The sequence below is a fragment of the Nomia melanderi genome, chromosome 14, assembly GCF_051020985.1.
Source record: "Nomia melanderi isolate GNS246 chromosome 14, iyNomMela1, whole genome shotgun sequence".
Taxonomy (NCBI): domain Eukaryota; kingdom Metazoa; phylum Arthropoda; class Insecta; order Hymenoptera; family Halictidae; genus Nomia; species Nomia melanderi.
The window spans coordinates 11,462,348-11,483,242 of NC_135012.1; the positions used below are offsets into that span (position 1 = coordinate 11,462,348).

General features: G+C 36.8%; 1 protein-coding gene and 1 long non-coding RNA gene across 2 annotated transcripts in view; one reads left to right on the forward strand and one right to left on the reverse strand.

The window, feature by feature from the left end:
- The window catches only part of LOC143175273 (uncharacterized), a 325,389-nt gene that overhangs the window by 262,701 nt on the left and 41,793 nt on the right, over positions 1–20,895 (reverse strand). The gene's annotated exons all lie outside the window — the stretch shown is intronic.
- The window catches only part of LOC116429003 (dipeptidase 1), a 224,846-nt gene that overhangs the window by 188,907 nt on the left and 15,044 nt on the right, over positions 1–20,895 (forward strand). The window contains exons 10-12 of the mRNA XM_031981335.2: positions 18,152–18,236; positions 19,233–19,308; positions 20,085–20,223. Coding sequence (XP_031837195.1) covers positions 18,152–18,236; positions 19,233–19,308; positions 20,085–20,223 — 300 coding nt within the window. The remainder of the gene's footprint in view (positions 1–18,151; positions 18,237–19,232; positions 19,309–20,084; positions 20,224–20,895) is intronic.

Genomic DNA, 20,895 nt, shown 5'->3' on the forward strand with positions numbered 1-20,895 from the left:
AGTCCTTGCGTTCCAACCGAACTACAGATATTTATAGCAACACGAGTTCACGTTAACCGACTTATAAGAAACTAAAATCAAACGGAAATTCGTTTACCAAAGGTTCTATCAGATTTCAAACGGAGAACTTCATTGGACGTTATGAAACTTTTTATTACATTGAACGTTGAATAATTGAGTGTGCAACTTTCGGGTGTATAACTTTTCGGTATATAGTACACGCTTGATTCCGAAAGTTCGCGAACGGAGCTACAATTTTCCGTGAAATATCAATACTTCGTCTTCTCGATTATAAAATATCGCCGTGAACAAGAAGCCACTTTCGTTAGGTTCCGTACTGTTATTTCAGTGTTTCACGGAACTAACAGTACAAAAAAATATCGAATATACACGGACATATTCGTGTTACAACCGGGGATTGAAAACAGTTGGTAATACTCGTTTCGGTTCTTGAAACAGTTACGGGGAACTGAAACAGAATCGTAACTGTTATTAATCCTTTGCACTCGAAGCTTTTTTCACATATTACCAACTCGAAGCAAGTTAGTAGAAAAAGCGTGGTAACGTATAAATATGTAAGTTTGTGCTGAGTAACTGACCAAAAAACTGAGAAAAATTCGTGATTCGTGTATACTCACCTTTACTTCGGGACATAACAGTTAATTATGGAAAACTAGTGTTTAATCCGAACCCAGAATAACCGAGTAACGAAAACTTCTTCACAAGTATGATTCGATATTGTATAACAAGGGATTAACGTCAAAATCTTAAGAAATTGAAAAATGGAGTTAATCGATTTGACGAATAAACAACTCATACGACAGTTTTAAACAGTTCTCTTTGTAACCTCGTCAACTGCTGGTTACAACCCAATAATTTCGATAGATTGCGCCACATAGAAATTTCATTATCAACGTTTCGTTCTCGTTGTAATCCGCAGTTAGTTTACCGCATTAAGTTAATGCCGGTCTGTCAACTGTGGCTCGCCAAACTTTCGTCGGGGGTTGTCCGCGGGCAGCGAAACAACGGGCAAAAGGAGCAACAGTCGGATCTCAATTAGCAAATGAACTAAGCTCGCATAAAAGAACAAGCCGGAGAGGCCACTGTAAAAGAGCGAGGAAAAAGAAACAATGTCGCGGGCGGTTCGTGCTCGGCCGCGGCGGCGGCGGCAGCGAACTTAGGCCGGGCAAAGGAAAAAGCCGAAGGACATGTCGCGAAATGAGGGAAAAAGGAGGAGGGAATTGAAATGAAAGGAGAAAAATCGACGGGTACACTTCGCTTAGGAATACCGCGGTGAAACCTGGCCGAACGAAACAAAGGGACGACTGACTTCCATTATGAATACATTTCGCGTGTCTCTGATTGCGGCACGATACCCTAAATAATTCTGGGTCTCTTTATAAGTGATTACTGCGCCTTCGATCGTCTAGTTCTTAGCACATTGCTAATCTGTAATTTCACGCGGAAACTATCCCGTGTCACCGGTTATTTCGTAATTAAATATGAAAGTGATACAATCTGAATAAACTTCGATATATAGACGTTTACTTGAACGATGTCAATTTCTATATTTTTCGCTGTCAACAAACTTCGTTTTTTTTCAATGTCTTTTCTTTTTTTCCGCATTTATTCAAAACAACGCATAGACGCACGCACGTCCATGAAGTTTACATCAATATTAACCTACGCGTCTACAAATATACTTTATTTATAATAAATTGAAATGAAAGTTCAATGAAATGATACTAATTCTCTCAAGGATGAATCTTTTATTTTTTCAGATAAACATGTAATTCTTTGTTTCGCTTTGGTGTTTCATTAAAATATACCCCAGGTGCCTTCGTCCTGCGTTTGACGAGTACGCACTTCATTTTTTGAATAACAAATATGCTATTTTCATTAGCTATATATACTATTTCAGTTCGCATACTCCAAAATCAGCAAATATTCTTTGTTTTAATTAAACTCAAAGAAAGCACTTTATATCGTTTCAGTTCCATTAAAAAAAACATAATTCTTCGAAGTATCTTCAACAGCACGTGGAAATAGAAACATACAGTTGTATACGAACGATTATAAAAATACAACTTTGCAGTTCCAGGACGAGTGTTCATTCACTTAAAATTTCTTTCCTAATTCAACAAGAAATGCAACAGCACGAGAAGTACTTCCAACATCTATACATTCTAATTGCAGTAAAATCTATCCTAATCGCGTCATTGAAGTCGCCTAATCAGAATAAATAGAAAATTCAGAGAGGACAGTATTTTCCACACAAAACCATCGGTAAGATCCGCTTCTTTTGTGTCGGTCCTTCATTCTCCGGTCTATCGATATCGTGCGCTTATCTCGAACAGGTAGCGGTAGGCGAGCTCGCCGGGGATTCGCTGAGTGCTCATCGTCGGTCCCTAGATACGAGCATTTAATGGGTCCCTACCGCATTTCAGTAGCGCGTTGCATAAGGTTATCTGGAGGCAGCGTTGCAGCGTTGAAGACTATATCAGCCGAGAGCGCTAGGCGGCTTATAAAATTTAACGCCGCGATTGCGGCCAGCTACCACATATCCTGATTGACCGACTGCGGAAACGTGAAACGGAAAGTGGTAAACCGGTCCACGGCTAGTTTTGCTTTCTTTTAATATTCTTTGCATACGTTCGCGCACTTTTATCCGGCGCGACTCGTGCGCGCCGCGCTCCCGGATTGCAGATGGAAACGAAACTGGTTGGCGGAACCCGCTGAAAGATTGAAAAGTCTCTTAACTGGTTCGCCCCACAAATTTCCCGCCATTTTTCTTGAATTGAGTTTTTAACCGCGTCGCCGGTCGCTTGTCCGGCGTGTTCGTTGAACAGTCGCGAATTAACGTTTACGAAATAAGGGAAAATTATGTGTATTAATGCAATTCGATAAATGCGAGGACTCTTTTGGTAATTGTTAATTTCTTCTTTTCGCAATTATTAACCCCTTGACTTCTAACAACGCGTCGGACTCGTGAAGACTCGATAAACATAAACATTACTCGATTCATTCGAATTCAAAGGAAATTCTTTTGTAATCAATTATACCGCGAATTGTACTGGAATCAGTTATTAATTCGGCATCATAATTCTTAAGTTATACTATTACTTAGTTACTCTTCTTGTAATTGTACTCGAGTAATTTGGACGCTCCGATGATCGATGACTATCGTGTCAACGTGTCAATTAACTGATCAGTAGTTCTAGGGCTAAAGGACACATAGATTTTTAAGATATTTTACGATAACTTCACACCGTACTATGACTATCAATTTGATAAAACACAAAAATATTCTCACAATATTATGGGTGCATAAAATTACATAATTTCAAATGGTTCTGTGAATATTGAGATATTTTGTTCGAGATCAAAGTCACGATAAAGATTGAGGTCATCTTTGTGTAACTTCTTAAAGCTTTAATCACGATTCCTTTTCATCGTTTCATTCCGTGCATTGTGAAATAAATGAATAAACAGTTTCTATTCAGAAAAATTGTTACTACGAAAAAAGGAAGCTCACTGTTATTATACTGAAAATAAATCGTGGTTTTGCTATTTATGTTACGCTTTCTGTAAGTTTCTTTGCGTAATTACGCGTCGCTGTTGTAGTTCGCAGATTTGTTCAAAACATTTCTCGTTCCCGGTGTCGAGTATTTCGGGTGTAAGCAGTGGAAAAATTATACCAACGTTTCGCTGACATTGCAGCCGGCTTCATCAGTGGGACGAATGACACGCGGATAGAGTGACACCGTAAAAACGTTGGGATAATTTTTCCAAGAAGTCACGGCTTACACCCGAAAGCCTAAACAGTGGGAACTGTGTAACATGGCGCCGTGAAAGCTGCAAACTTCATAATACTGCACTATAGGGTTTACCAGCAGGGAAAAACAATGTGTACACAAGGGTCCTCGTGCATTGTTCAAATATTTTTTTCATTTATACGGAGAAAAGTCATGATGATGGAAGATTCAAAGAATCAGCTTAAATTATATTTGTTTCCATTGTGTATAAACACTGATAATGGATGTTTAGAAAAATCAATTTAAATTATAATCTTATAAACGAAGGAAACAATGATACCGTACGCATCAATAATTTTTATTTTATGCTGCACTGATAAAACGTCACATAAATATTTCGTTCAAATTTGAAACACGTTTATGTACGCGAATTCTATGGGTGAAAATGCTACGCTCTGTAACTCGTAAAGAATTAATATATGTATATATAGATAAATTGCCCCGAGCCGTCAGTCAATCGTTCAGAACTCCGCAAAACATTGAAGGACGTGCGGTGTGAAATTATTTAAATATAACGTGTTATCGGAAAATTAAATACAAATTGTTTGCAACGAAATTTACGTATCTAAAGTGATTCGTTGCGACTGTAAGCGTTCGCAAATATTTTTATTAATAGAATAAAAGGAAATTATTTTGATTTCCCTTTTTTAGAAAAGAAAACTAATTTGAAATCAGAAAATAAATAACTTAGCTTAAAGGGTGTGCAGTTGGTATTTTATAGAATCTTTCGTAAACTCCATAGGCACCATGAATCTTTATAAAGGGAGCTGCCAAGAAAATAAAGCAATTTAGTGTGCTTTCGATTGGAATATCGAGGACAACGCTCTTAAAACCCTTTTATTATTCGAGCAACAAATTAGAGAGACTATATAAAGCTAAATTAACACATTTGGTACGAATGGAAACTGTAATTCCCAAGGGCGAATACCGTGGTCGCTTTGCAAACTACAATATCGCTTTGTAAACTATAGTATATTGCCTTAGGAGCTGCAATTGGGAGCTGCAATTAAAAATTGATATTCCCTCACTCTAGGAACAGTTCCCATCGATTTCGAATATATCAATCCTTCAGAGGTGACATCAATGTACAGCATCAGTGCCTGATTCGCATTTATCCCTTTTACTAGCATTTAATTAACAGTTTCTACTCTTCGTAATTAAAAATATTTGTGATCTACGATTTGAAAATTAAAACAACATTTGTAACGAAGAAAGGAAAAAAGGAGGAGTTGACTTTGAGGGTTTAAGAGGGGAACCTCATCACTTTCGATGAAAACTAAGAATTCTGTAGCATTGTTTGCACATAATGCTTCCATTGAGTTTCATGAATTTTTGAAAATTAAACTTTAACCCGTTTGCATTATTAGCGTACATATACGCTCAATTTTGTTGGTCACTATCACAGGAAATCAACATTAACATATCATTTCGATTCGTTCTTTCTTATGCAAGTTTTATTATGTTTTATATATTACTTTATGTTATTTTTCTATTTTTCATTACAGAATGCTGAAATATGAAGTTCTTTCTACTTGCAATGTTTCCGCTTAAATAAAATGTTTAAAAGAATGGTGACAAAAGCCTTATTTTTCATACTTCCTTATGATGCAAAAAAGTTAACACGTTCATCACGACAAAATTTGAAACACCTTTACTGTGGACCATGCGTTTCTTGCTATTGCCGCGCGTGATATGTTATTCATATAATTTGGGTATATTTAATACACAGCGAATAAAACAAACAAAGCGCTTTACATAAATGTCGTATGTGTGTATTTTGGTATAGTCAAAGCGACAATAGGGTATACCGTATGCCAAATGTATGTTAACATCAGCATAGCAACGGTAATCAACGGCGACACACGTACATGCGTATGTGACGCTGGGCTCTGTAAACGAATCGTTGTATCACACATGCCCGACACGTGGTCGCGAACGTGTTAATCAGAAACAGTTTCCGCAACCCATAGATCGAAATGCTATTCATCTGATAATTGACATGATTGCGAAAAATCTATTGAACTTAATAATTTGAGATTTCAGTTGATAAAACGAATTTTCTTCGTCGAAAGAAATGATATTTCCCTCTTATAATGTATGCTGCTCTACTAGTTCAATGTCCGACAAAATATTAAAACTATAATATGAAACCCTATGTATACCCTTGTTTTAAGGGTATTTACTAAATAGAGTAACACGTAGACAACTGAAAGTACTAGTGTGCGGAGTATTCCGCATTTAGTGGTAAGCAACAGTCGTTGTATGCGGATTTTTTCGCTTAACACGTTAAACGCCATGTCAGTCACTGGTGACTGACGCTTCTGAATGACTAAAAAACAATCGTAACACACGAGACAACCGATGCGAAATGAAAATGTTTAATAAGGCAACTAAGTTGATAATAGTGTAACGCAAACGTTGCAACGCCAAACAATTCATAATTATCCCTACTTTCTATTCGAATATTCTACTCGAATCTATTCGAATCAAATTTAATATTTTCTTTAAATGCTGTGCTGTTAAGGAAAGCCAGTGAGCTCGATCAGTAAACATTCTGTCACAGCGAACCGAAGGTCGGACTCGAAACGAGAAACAGGATGCGCGAAATGCGACGCGGTCGAGGAAAAACTCCTCTGCGTCGGGTAACGCGTCGCGCAAGGACTAGTGGGGTACCAGGAGAGTCACTCTCGAGACCACCTTCCGCAGCACGTTTAACCTGGAGGGCTCGACGATGGGCGGGTATGAATTCATTTCCAGCACAAAGCTCGCCTGACTGGAGGGACACCCCTTCCGGCCGCCCCTGGAGAGGGGCCCGGACACAATAGCCCTTTGAGGCTGAGTGCCCGGGGAAACAAATCTCAGTTATACATGTAGGATCGTAAGTAAAAGAAGTACCGAGCAAACGGAACTCGAACCTGCAACCTCGAGATCCGTTGACCGACCAACTTGTGCCTTAAACACGGCCACTCGTCCGACGCTGCGCGAATGTCTCCGAGGGTCCTGGTCCCACGCATATTGTCTTCTTCTTTAACCGGTTAACGCGTTAAGTACCCGACTTGCTCGTCGTTCCGTTCAGGTCGGAGGAGTTTTCTCAATGTTGTAATAATTCCCGAATATTAGGTTCAAAGGTGGCGAAGAATTCAACACGAAAAGTTAGCACCTTCTGCAGTGAATATAAAAGCAAACCACACCTCTGTTTACCATGTTTTAATAAACTACATTAACTCTTTTTTAGTTAGGTTATTCTCGATTTGTTAACCGGTTAACTTATATAAGTGTTCAAAGTTTCGGGGTGAGTTATGTCCGTTATGAGTGATTTCCTGACTGTAGGAGTAATCAGTGTGATGATGCTGATGACGCCATCTGCCGTCCTGGCGAAACGTCGGCAAATCATTCCTAATGGACACGACTCACACCTGGAAACTTCGAACACTTATCACAGTATTCCTGTGAAAGCCTCAAACGAATTGTTAACTTACATCGCGAATATTTTCTCCATAATGCAAAAATACCCGGTATTAATACTTACCCTTGTTTCGAAATATTTCAACTGTTAGTCAAAATGTACCTATTTATATTTGACTTAAGATTCACTTCAAGAAAACGCATTACGTGGCTGAAATCTTTTCACTACTTAAAATGGGAGAGCAAGATTAAATAAAATTCTATGTTAAAAATAATATTCATTGCTCCAGCTCAGTGAATATATAAAAATAAGTTTCCGATGGGTCTAATGCGCATTAATGCCTTGCAAACATCAAAGACATTCCCAAGATGGTCGCAAATCAATTAAAGGTAACGAAAGAGTGTCAAAGAACTTGACATTTCAGCTCGACTCTGCGAGCAGACTTGTTCAGCACTGTCAAGCCGTAACCATCGAAATTAGATCTTTAGATCTTAGATCACACGTCGAAAACCTTCGCAATAAAACCTCCCTTGAAAATAACCAAGTGTCGCACTCGTTTCCACGATTGGGAATACAACGGCGCAACCGGTCAACGAAATGAGCTCGGTCGTTTCAGAGGATTTACGCCATAAGTAGAAATTACTGTACCGTGATGCGTATGGTATCCAAGGTTCAAATAGCCAGGAGCACGGGCGGAGGATGCAGAAAATGTAAAACGGCACACGTGAAAGTTTCTGGTCGGCCCACCCTTTTCACCCAACTACTCGCATCCGTTGGCCAACGAAGAGATTATTTGGTTTTAGGTCAGTAAACACGCGCGACCAGAACCAGGTCGGATGTTTCGGGAAGTTCAGGATTGGTCCGAGCCCAACCTCGTTGCAGGATTTGAAAACACGCGGAGGAACATAAATGTTACGAGTCATTCTTTTGTTTCTCAATCTCGGACACACAAAACTGACCGTACAAATGGGCTGACGGAAATTTCGTTTCACGGTGTGTACGAGATCCTGCTCGTGTGTAGCGTTTTGTTACGCGTAGTCGGAGTATGATGCATTTACCGAGGAACAGATGTTTATCTAACTTTTCGAAGTGTCCTTTGATTATTTACTTACGATTTGCTTTCCTCGGCATAAGCTTGAATAAAGTTTGTCGCCTTTGTTTCTTTATCTTATTAGTTTAGTTGTTTATAAATGATAAGTGTCGAAATATTCGCGAACACTCGAATAATCGAAAATTATATCTGTTTCATCGGGTAAACGATAAAATTAAAATAGAGTAAATTTAAATAACTGTAACTACATAGAAACTATAGAATATTGTCTTCCACAATGACAGTGAAAACGATAGAATATTAACACTAAAATCATTCACTCAAAATTTAGTACTAACTTCAATACAATCTTTTCATCAAGAAACTACAAGGTTTAATTTATTCATTTCGCCAGAAATGAAATCCTAATAGTTTCTATCTGATTCCACGTGATTACAATCTTACAACCAAAATTAATCACCGCAGGTAATTTCACACTGTGCATCAGAGTTTCAGCATAAATTACACGACACGATACTGTAACGTTACCAATCAATTTCCCTGCTGTTGAACACCGAAACAAACTGATTCCCTGTGCAAACACTGAAACGCATAGATTCGACCCTTTGCACTCTCATGTCATACTAGAGATGACAATACAAACTCGATGTACTTTATTCGCCTATAAAAGGTAGCACACTTTAAAATATAAAAATTAAATCTCACAACAGCAATGAATAAAATAAATATTAAACGTTCCATTCGTTTCCCTAAAAATAAATACAAGTTCACGACCGACAACATCGCGAATAAATCGAGCGCGAAGGGTTAATTAAAATTAAAAGCGGCGCTCCTAATTTCTTAAAACGCGAACCGGTAGCCGGTATTTACGGCGATGCTTCTTTTTGCCGTGCGCCGTGCGGCAGCACCGAAAACGATAGAAATTCGAACTCGGCTCAAAGGTATATATATATTCAAGCCCAGAAAGTACGTGTTCAACGTGGCGCGGAATTTACGCTCGGAGTAATGGGGGAAAAAAGTCACGAGGGATACTCGCACGGTTGTATTAAATAATAAATGGCTTGGGTCAATGAGGCTGGCAAAAAATAGTTCTGCAGAGAATTCTGTAGGATTAAATTGGGATTGCAATATGTGAAGGTACATGATTTATGTGACAGGAAAGTCAGCCGCCCGATGAGAATATATATACAATCCGCTTTAAAGTGTTCGCGCGCGGCATAGGCACCCGGAAAAACAATTATCTAGATATTTACGGCTGCCCAAACGCGGAATTTTCATTTCGAATAGGATTATTAACTATTAACTTCGGAACGGCGCCGTTGAACACCGCCGCGCGACGTCACGTGGAAAGTTTTACGCTTTGTAATCGCGCAAGTATCGCGTTTAGAACCGGCCGAATTATTCTCGCTGTTGCGAATATTTCTAACGAAAATTTTGCGGTACTAATGGCGCGAGTTTCCTTTATGGAATTGATCATTGAATGATCATTGTATTTCTACGGTCACTTCTTGTACACGTGGGTTTGATAAAATTGTTTCAGTCGAAATTAAATATCGAAGAACGAAATATCGTAGGTCTATGTTCGTTGATTGTTTGAATTTTCCGATTGTAAAGTGATTAATATGCCACTTTATTACGCCGGTTAAATGATAATAAATACGTATAATTCAATGATAATAAATGTACTAAAATAATATATTGCAATAAGAGACATTATAGAGAGAATAATGCAAAGCAGAAATGTAAAACGATAAATTCTAGAAATACAGTAAATAATTTTATTATTATTGTGAATGCTTTAAAGGAACCTATAAATAATTTCTATGGGAAGAAAAAATAACAAAGTGTTATATCAATATTTTGTGGATTAATTTTATTTATAATTGACGTTTAATTAAGAGGCTTCTTATCTATAATCAAATTGATTCAACGGTGCATGGGAGTTACAATCAATATTTGATTACGTGTAACCTTTATTATAATGTAAATCGAATAGATTTAATTAGACGTATCTCATTAATTAAAACTCATAATTTACAGTGAATAACGAATCTAATAACTGAGTATTTAAAATTTTCTAATTTATTCGTATGTCACTACAATGTACCAATCTAAAAATTTCGAATTTTTACTGTATTTATACTATAGATATAACTATAAATAATAGCATTGAATGATCGATTTAATATTGAAATACGAACCTCCGCAAATTTATATTAATGGTTATAGAATTTAGTTGCAAAAAACTTCGTAGACCGAAGCTTGCGACATTATTTAATTTGTAGCAGATATCAAATTAATGACACAATACTGGATAAACTAGGTGCTTAAGCCCAGCGTGCAAAGCTCGACTAAAATTTAATCCCTATCGAAGCCCCGCGCCTGCCAATCACTGATGCCGAAATGACAATTACGTTCCATCGGTGCTTGAAACTAATCCCCAGGATTAAATTTGAGACGAGAACAATGCTGGCACCGCCTTAAATTTGATTGAAATACACGTTCGCGAACTCGATTGTGCATTATTAACACTTCAACACCGAGTTTATAATGTTTTCATCGTTCCATTCGATTTGACGATTTCAATGTTGCATACAGCGTCCTCTCGCTTCGTATAATATCATAGGAAAATTAATCTCTGTTGAAGATTATAATTGGACTGCGGTTATTCGTATTAATTTAGGAACAAACAATATTTTGTTTGTTGGATATTTCAATCTCTTGGAAGATGAAGTTTTTAAACGTGAACAAAGACTGTAGTTGTGGCTCGTTAGTTAAATTTTGTATAATTTAAGTGGTCGGGAATAAATTGAAGTAACGAAGAATGAAAATGATTATGACCGTATGAGCCATTCATTGGACAGATTGATTAACTCCACAAAAAGTAGGAAAAAGTGATGCAATAATTATTAATTCTTAAAATTCTTAAAATTTTTCTTTAAATGCAAAATCGAGTCATCGTGACAGAGTATATTTTACTTGATTAATTAACAGGTATATCAACATAACAAATATGTGAAATACATGAAATTATATTCTTGAAGTAACTTTTATTATTATTGCAATGTTTCCCTGACCAAAAGATTCTTTATTATTTCGTGCTACCAAATCCAGTCATAATGAAATTTATTTTAAATAGATAAAATCTTAAAACATGCAAAACGTGGAGAGTTGATTGATTTGATCAGTGAGCGATTCATCTATTCAGACAATAGTGTTCACATGTATGATTACCGAGTTTCAACAGCAAGCTATAACTAAATATACTTATGCATTTTTTATTCTTGAAGAGTTTAAGTCAAATTTAGAATAAAAAAGGGAATAAAACTTATTAATAGAGTATTACTTGGTACTTTACTCGCACTTGGTGCTTTCAACAAAAAGCATTGATAAATCTGTAACATGTATATTTACTTTCAGTATCATATTTACGAAAATATTCTTTGCGCATAGAAAGATACGAAATTCGTGCTCCAATGTGTAAGATGTTTTTGTACGCGAAACTAGGTCAAAAGGGTAGAATCAAATTTTGTCACACGAGACTTCGCTTCCGAATAAATCGATAATGAAAATCAGACCTCGTACGCGTGCTTTTGAATGACGTTTGGCTTATATGTCGGATCGTCGCAGAATATTTCTACGCTTATTCGTGTTCGGGAATATTATTACGGTATTACCGGCTTTTCAAACCAATTTGACAGATATTTACAATTAATGAGCAGTAAAATCAATGGAAAACAATCGCATTATGCGAAATGAAATGTTTGTTCCGAGTAGAAATAACGAATAATACGCAGACACAATATCAGATGAATTCGAACGTATACCCTTCGTATTTTTAATTGAATATTGTTGAAACAGATATTTCTTCAATGAACACTGCTTTTTACACCTTTAAAAATTGCATCATCCCTGCGGCGTATTAATTATTATAATGTAATGACAATGTTTATCAACGTGATACAAATGAAAGGAGCAATAACCTTAATTACAACGTACCCCATTTGCAATGAAATATTTTTCTCATTGTTCGTTATGACTCGTTATCCTTTGCGCATAAAATTAATCCAAATGCAAAAGACAATTTTCATGTATTTATAATTCTACGATATTTTACGATAGAAACTTTTGAAAACTCCATCGAAATGATGTCTATGTCATATAAAAAAAAGAATTCGACGGTAGACATTCCAATGGCAACTATAATTCAAACATCAATTATTAAATTCCTACGAATTTCCATTTAAATTATTTCGACAATGTGGACACAAATTTTCATTAATTTTTATTTCCAAATACTGTCATGAATAATTTTAATTTCGCTTGAATTTGACCTATATAATTTCGACACGCGTGAATGATAAATATTTATTATAATCTAATTTAATAGTAAAGATTATTCTCAGTAAACAATCGAATTACAATTTAATCATCACTTTAAAGAAATTTTTCTTTTGAGTTTTGATAAGAGACTTGGAAGAATAAAAATATTATCAAATTTTATCCAATCACAATTACTGTAAACTGTGTAAAGATTTACATTTACATAAAAAGCCTTCGTCTACTAATCAATGTAACAAGTACAAACAATCAATTCTCCATCAATCATATTAAACTTAATTTACCAATAAATATACACCACTGTGTCAAGAACAAATTTATAACCAACAGACACACGATTGTTCCTAATATTCCCATCCCCGTATCGAAAAGTGCCACATCCCCGTCGATCGAATTAAACGAAAAGCAAAGGTCTTCGACGAAAACACTTCTCCCGATTGCGATCGTAGGAAGAAGTTGTTTGCAGCGGGAAGCGAAGATGCCCCGTGTTTGCCCCGGCATCATAATCAATACCAGCTCGATCACGAAGCCGGGAGACGAGTTACCGGCGATCAGAGCTCGAACGACGCGACCGGGCCGGGCCGCCGGTCTAGCGACATGTTATTAGCCGCGCTTCGCCGCTGGCCTAATTAACGCCGGCCACCTCGTAGTTTAAGTCGGGTCAGGTATTGAGCAGACGGCCGGGGCCATTGTCTTACCCGGATTGACTCATTCAATAGTTTTCGATAGGGAGCAAAGATAAAAGGGCCAGATAAAATTGGGTACCGGTCGCGGAGTGGCTCGAGCCATTCCGAGCTCGGTTACCCGGGACGGATAAAGATCGCACTGTACTCCCCGACTTCTTTAGATTTTTATCAGGGACCGGGCATTGATGAATTGTCCGGGGGCAACTGTCTCGTTACCCGGGGCCGGGTTACAAAGCTCAAAGGACGAACCGAGAAATCGCGATACAATGGCCGCTGGAAATTAGTACTATTTATCCTACAGCTTTCCGTATCGGTCGGCGGAGATGTTGCGGGAACTGGATCGTGTTTTGTACGGATGATCGAATCGAGATGGGAATCTTTTAATGTGGGTTTATAAGATCGGAAGTTGGAGTACCGATCGTTTTTCGAGACTAACGCTGTTTCGAACGTGTCAGGACACCTTTGGAATTTGAGGATTTAACGAATGGGACGTGTGGATTTACGTGTTTTCATGTTTTGTGAAATAGTGGGTATTGGTAGAAGTGCTAGATATGGAAATAGGTAATTTAATAAGATTGTATTAATAATGATATTAATTTAGTAAAACAGCACTGATTTCAAGACGTGACTGTAGGTTTATAGTTACTAAATTATACGATTGAGTAATATATTTATTAAATTATACAATTTCCTCGACAATTATCGGGACTGAAGTTAGTGTTTTACGTGAACACGTGATTACCTCTGACTGCCGATTTATTAAATAAATTTTGCAAAAATTATTTACGACATATGAAGATGAACTTCGAAGATTTCTGTAGCGAAAATCAAAAAGTAGAATTAGATTGTAAAATTGAGGAAAATTACTGTTTCAGTATTTACCATGTTTTATTATAGATATAACTAGTTTCTTCTATCTACGGCAGATGTAATAGAATATTTAAATTCTGCTTTCATACCTATATCTTCGAAATTATTTTAAACGTTTTTGTAATACAGGGGTGAATGCACACGAATGCACTTCCGAGTTGCACAATACATTTTTCAATTATTAACACTACTGTTCCTTTGATTCCGGTTTTACAATATTGCCTTTGAAAAATTCGTCGATTCATTCACACTCTACTAACTTTTACATTCGGTTTGTCCTAAGATGTAACTTTGTAAAATGAAACGTTACTATACATTTTCCATTTTACACATGAACTCGTTTCCTTTTTAATTGAATTACAGTGTAGAACATTCTGTGACTGCAGAAATACATAGGTAAATGACAATTTCAAATAAGGAAAAACGATGATTTCGAAACACACTTTTTCCCGTGATATTTATATAAGGAAACGTTGAAAAAATAATTGATCAAAACGTTCCCTTTGGAACGATGGAAAATAGATGTTCGGTAAACAATTAAAAAGTACGGTTTATTAATTCGAGTCACCTTATTTGCTTTCAATCAACGTAATGCTCGGCAGAACTAACAATTTCATACGGACCGAGATAAACAACGAAATATGGATATTTGCATTTTAAAACCGACGCGTGCGACGTGTATAAACTTGTCGGCGTCTAATAAAAAAAATATATTGTCGTTGGGCAGTTATGAAAATACTATTTCAAAGCGGCGCCGAATCAATTCGTGGAGATCCCGAGCCGGAATTGTGGACATTGAATGTTTCATAGGATCCTGAATCAATCGCTTCGAAATCGTAGCGAGCGGGAAATATGATTTATAGAGATTCGCGATATTAAAATTTCAAGGCAGGATATACTGCTCCGCGGCAGTGAAATTGCATTTCCACGGTGTAACTTTACGATTTCTTTGGATTTTATTGGCTAACGCTTCAAAACGTGCCCGGAGCCTAATAAAGCTAACTTCCTGTCGTACGTCTGCGTATAATACGCTCTAGAATCTTTGAAATTTAACTTGAATATGAAGGTGAGGTTAGAATAAAGGTTAATCGAAAGGTTAATCGTATCTTTATAATTAATTTGTCATATTAAATTGTATTCCATTGTATTAGTCATAATTAATTATAGAATATATTACGCATTAGTTAAAATACATAATTATATACATGAATGAATGTAATTATTATCATTTAGAATTCAAAATTTAACACACTCTTAGAAAGAAGGAGAAAGCAATCGAATGATATATGTGAAACGAATATAACATCATGAAGAAATTAAGAAATATTAAGAAAGATTATTTAACTCGTCTTTCAGAAAATTTAACATACTACCAAACAATAATACTTCGCGTTCAATGACAGATTCTTAATTAACGTCCAACTATTAATATTGTTTTCTATTACCAAAGTGTTTCTTGCGACAACTGCCTCGTCAAGTCACTTATTTTCCGAAATGTTACAATATGTAACATTTAAATCCTACGAAAATTCAGTTACACTATTGTAATATGGCGTCATTACCCTAATTGTACTCTCAAGCCACTAATTCCCACGGTCGAAACGAACCGACATTAATTTCCCGAAGAACGATACAATAAACCAGAACAAACGTCCATAAACCTAATGCGGACCATTCGGAATGCTTATCGCGCGAGCCATGAATTATCTTGACGCAATATCAGCTGTTCTATATGTAAACGGGGGAGAAGCATAAGGAAATCCTGGAATATCCTTCGCCGGCGCCGTGAACGTATACGCGAACGTAAACCGCAGCGGTGACAGGTGATTCTGATAGCGCCGGACTCGTTTCCGCGTATCTTTCGAAAAGCGACTTTGAAGAAAAATCAATATGGAATGCACGAGCGCGCCGTCCGTTTGAACAAACAGCTCGCTCATCGAATTTTAATGTGCGTTTCCCAGTCGCGGATACACGTGGAAACCGCGGCGTCTCGAATCGCAACTTTTTTAATATCGGCCGACCTAGCGTCGCACGTATATGCTCAGGTACAGATTAAACTTGAGACGCAAACCGCGGATGCATTACCTTCGCGCAACTTATGAAACGGACTTAGGGACCCTCTGAAATATTCTTAACATTGACCTTTTAGTGTCGGAGGCCGATACATCGGCTCTGCACTGGCACTTTATTGTGTTCTTCAGGAAATTAATGGTTCGTTTCGATCGGGGAAATTAGTGGCTCGAGAGTACACAATTAGGGTAATGACGCCATGTTACAATAGTATAACTGAATTTTCATAGAATTTAATATTATTTGTTGTTACATTTATTGTATGTATAGTGTGATTGAAATAATACCAGTGTTTATGCAGTCTTTTACTGTTTACTATTGTTTTACATTATTATTTTACAAGTATTGTTGAAATTGTATATAAGTTGTTGATATATATGTACATGATATACCTACTGGAACTAGTCAAATAACTAGATATAAAGATAAACAAGTGAAACGAAATATTTCTTATTGGAACCAGAAATAGAAGAAACGAAAAAAATCGAGAAGCTAATTAATTGAAGAGAAACGGAGAATTTTAAGTGAAATTTTAAACCGGTCATTTAGCCCGAAAGAACAGTTCTTAAAATGAAATTCAACATGACAATATTTTTTAAGTATATAGCAATGAGTAGCTTGAAAATACTTTTACTAATACCGAGCCGCGATTTATTGACACTAAAACTACCGAGCAATTAAATCGACTTTTGAAATTCTTCTATAGAAACTCCAAGAATCCATCTACTGGGACTTTAATTGATCGGCAGTTCAGTTTGTGTTGCTAAATTAATTTCTTTAATGATTTCTCAGAGGAACATCTGTTGTCTTTTTAATAATCGCAGGATTGAGTGATTTTGACCCGTCTGGTAGTTTCAGTGTTAATACTGATTTTCGTTTCTCCGTTTCCGTCACCTGACGCGCTCTAGCTTTCGTAATTTTTCGATGCGCCCCGGTTCGACGCGATTGAATGCTTTTCAGGATTCGCGACGAAACAGCGGCCATAAAAAGATTCAATTTACTCGTTTCTTGCTTGAGACAATTGGCAATCAACTTTTTTTGCGCCGTGTATTTTTTATTATTCCTTCTTTGGATTATCGATGCATGATGAAACATTTGTAAAGAAATTGTTTTGCGGTATAAAAAGATTCAAGTAAATTGCTTTTTGTTTGATATAATCGACAATCAATTTTTTTCCGCTATTTATTTATTAATCTTTTTTAGAACGTACCGGTGTATCATAAGAAAATTGTAACGAAATTGCTTTATAGTATACGAAGATTCATTTAACTTATTTCCTGTCTAGAACAATTGGCAATGCAGTTTTTTACCACGTATTTGTTACCATTCTTTTTTAGAATTATCGCTATTATAAAACAAGATTATAAAAAGACTTATTTACATCGTAAAAAAATTTAATTAAACCGTTTCTCACTTGAGACGTTTGGCAATCAGCTTTCCTCTGTCTATTCATACTTTTGCATAGCATTTCACCTTTTTATATTGTTTTACACAGTTTTATATAGTTTTGTATAGTTTTGTATAGTTTTATATAGTTTTATATAGTCTTACATAGTTTTATATAGTTTTATGTGGTTTTATATTGTTTTATATAGTTTTATATAGTTCCATATAGTTTTATACGGTTTTATGTAGTTTTCTATTCGTTATCATTCACTTTAGAATTATTGGTACAAACCAAAATGTTTATTTATACTATTTCTTGAATTATTAGGTTTTAAAGGCTCATCGTCCATCGCAGAAGTTTCCGACGTTGCACGTATTTACGCGCATACATACACATACGCGTACGCATTAAACAGATTACGCAATTTCTTTTGTTCCCCGGATGTTTTACAAGCGTTCTCCTACCGAAAGTTTATTCAAAGGTTCATAATCTCGGTGTATCTGATGGCAACGCTTCTGTTCGCAGGCTAAAAACGGGGGAGTGGCAATGGTTCCGTTTTATACATACTTCATAACGTGCAACAGCACCGCCACCATAAAAGATGTTATTGGTACGTAGAACACTATCAACTACACGCTCTTTCGTTGTTTGCTGCGCACATAAAAACCACTGTTACTTTGTAACAAAGTGTAATTATTACTGACGAAGCCCTTTTTCCCTGCACGAACGTGTTTACTTTAAAAGTAGCGACATAAAATGCGCATTGCTCGCGACATAAATACGAAGAACCGGTTAAACTTGCTACTGGCTTTCCAACAATTATTCCTACCCTAGAAAAATATCAAAACTTTACGGTGGAATAATTATTATCAAATACGTACCAGTTCGTAGTTCAGATGTTTCCTCGAATTCAAAATTAAAAATGCAAAGGCGACGCGAAAGATACATTTCTTCTTTCCTTTATTCTATAACCAATTTGTTTCATAAATTAATTCACTTTTCTAAATATTTTAGTATTTACTTTCTGTTTACATTACACATTATATTATTATTTTCAATTTTCTTATCGCCAACGTGTACCAGATTATAATTCTATCCTTCAAGATTACGCTCTTAGCTCCATAAAAGAATCATTTCAAACAATACCAAAGAAAATCAGTGTAGAATTTAATAAAATGATTAAACCACTGGACACACGTATAAAACAAGGAAATCTTTCAACGCACGCATAAAAAGCTACATTGTCCGAGAACGCGGCCTTTCCATTTCGCATAAACAGAGTCGCGCAATTATCGCAAATAAATATCCGTAACAATAAACAACCAGCCATCGTTGCTGCGAATGTACGCCGGAAAATCGGCGTACGAAACTTTCAGCGTCGAGCAGAGCTTCCATTACAATTACCGAAACTGAAGGGGTCTTGTTTCCGTCAATTAACGTAGATTCGAGCAACGTTCGAATGGAATTAATCATCGATCAATCGGGCCGGCGGACCCTGCTCGAAGCGAAAAGTTAATGACAATGCGCGAGCCGCGCATAATGAAATCAGCATTTAAAACGTCTCGGCTTCGGCGGCCGTGCTTATTAAAGGTCCGTGCTATTTCAGCGCACATCAATCACATCCGAAAGGTGGCAGGGATCGACCACGTTGGAATAGGAGCCGGCTTCGACGGGATAAATTTGTAATTATCTTTTGAGTATCCCCGTCGCGTCGCGCGTTCGGAGAATCGTTATTACCGGCGGGCTGTGTTCCCCGGCGGGGCATTAACGGTTTCGCCTATGCGACAGCGTTTACAACAATTTTGCGACGGCGAACCGCTCGGTCGGCCGAGCGAATCGTAAAATTCCACCCGTCGACGACGGAACACCGCCCCCCGGAAATCCCGGTTTACCGGCGATCGTTCGTTCTCTGAATGACGAAATTGACCCCTTGCTCTGTGATTTCTTTCCTCGAAGATCGATTTAATACTAAAACTGCCGAGCAATTGGAATGTTTACTAAGTTTCTGAGTTTTGATAGAAATTAGAACAGTATCAATTCTTCGAGAATGCCTTGTTAGAATTAAAATACTTAAAGACTGAAAATTTCGAAATGAGTCAATTTCACTCGTATAGCTTTAGTGTAAACTGTTTTGTTGATAACTTATTGAGAATAGAGAGAGATTCTAGGAATACTCAACGTTTGCTCTAAAGTATAATCATTGATAACAGAGGAATAAGTATAGAGGAGAATAGAGAATAGAGAATAGAGAAAAATTCTAGGAATACTCAACGTTTGCTCTAAAGTATAATCATTGATAACAAAGGAATAATACATAGTTTAAATTCAAACGAATCGAATAATATTCATGTTTGTTAAATTCTATTTGAAACCTTCGCGAGTCTAACACATCATAGGGCAAGGGGTTAATTGCACGACCAATCGAACAGCAGCGTGAAACGTTGACAATTCGTTGCAGCACACCGACCGGTTTAGAAGACGTATCCAGGTATCCTCAGCTGTTGGCTACGCTGCTGGAAGACCCGACATGGACGGAGGACGACATTAAAAAATTAGCTGGCCTCAATTTACTGAGGGTATTTGCTAAAGTCGAGCAGGTGAGTCATACGCTTTCAATTAATTAAAAGGATCCTCTTCGTAATTCAATCTAGTAACGCTGCAACCATGTGGCGGCTTCGTCGCTGCCATCCCTAAATTTCACTCTCAACTTTCTCTTTTTTATTTCCCATTTCTGACGATCCTACACATCCGACAACTAGGCTCCGGCAGGATAGGACTTTCAAAAAGAGAGAGTTGGGATTATTAGCCCTTTTCCCGTGTTTACTTCCCATGCGATCTTTGCGGGGAATTTCGGCGACTAGGGGTTGAGAAGTTCGTTTGACCTGTCAACTGTGGAATTTAATTAACACGTTGAGCGCCATGTCAGTCACCGGTGACTGACGCTTCTGAATGACTAAAAAACTTCTTGATTATTATTTGTCTTTTGTAAAACCGATAAGTTTCATTTGATAAAATATTGTAACCGTGAAAGAATGTCATTGAAAGAAATGCTGATAAAAAAAGGTTAAACGCGTCATACGTGAATATTCTCAATATAGATGACGAAGTTTTATCGAACGCAACATCTGAATTTTGGTAACTTTAGATTTCTTGGGTTTTCTAAAATACTTTTAATCCGGGAATTAGCAGCTATGAAGAAATTATTGCTTAATTTTACTTATATGTAACTTTCTTAAATCAATTTTGTATCACCTGGAATGTTTATAATT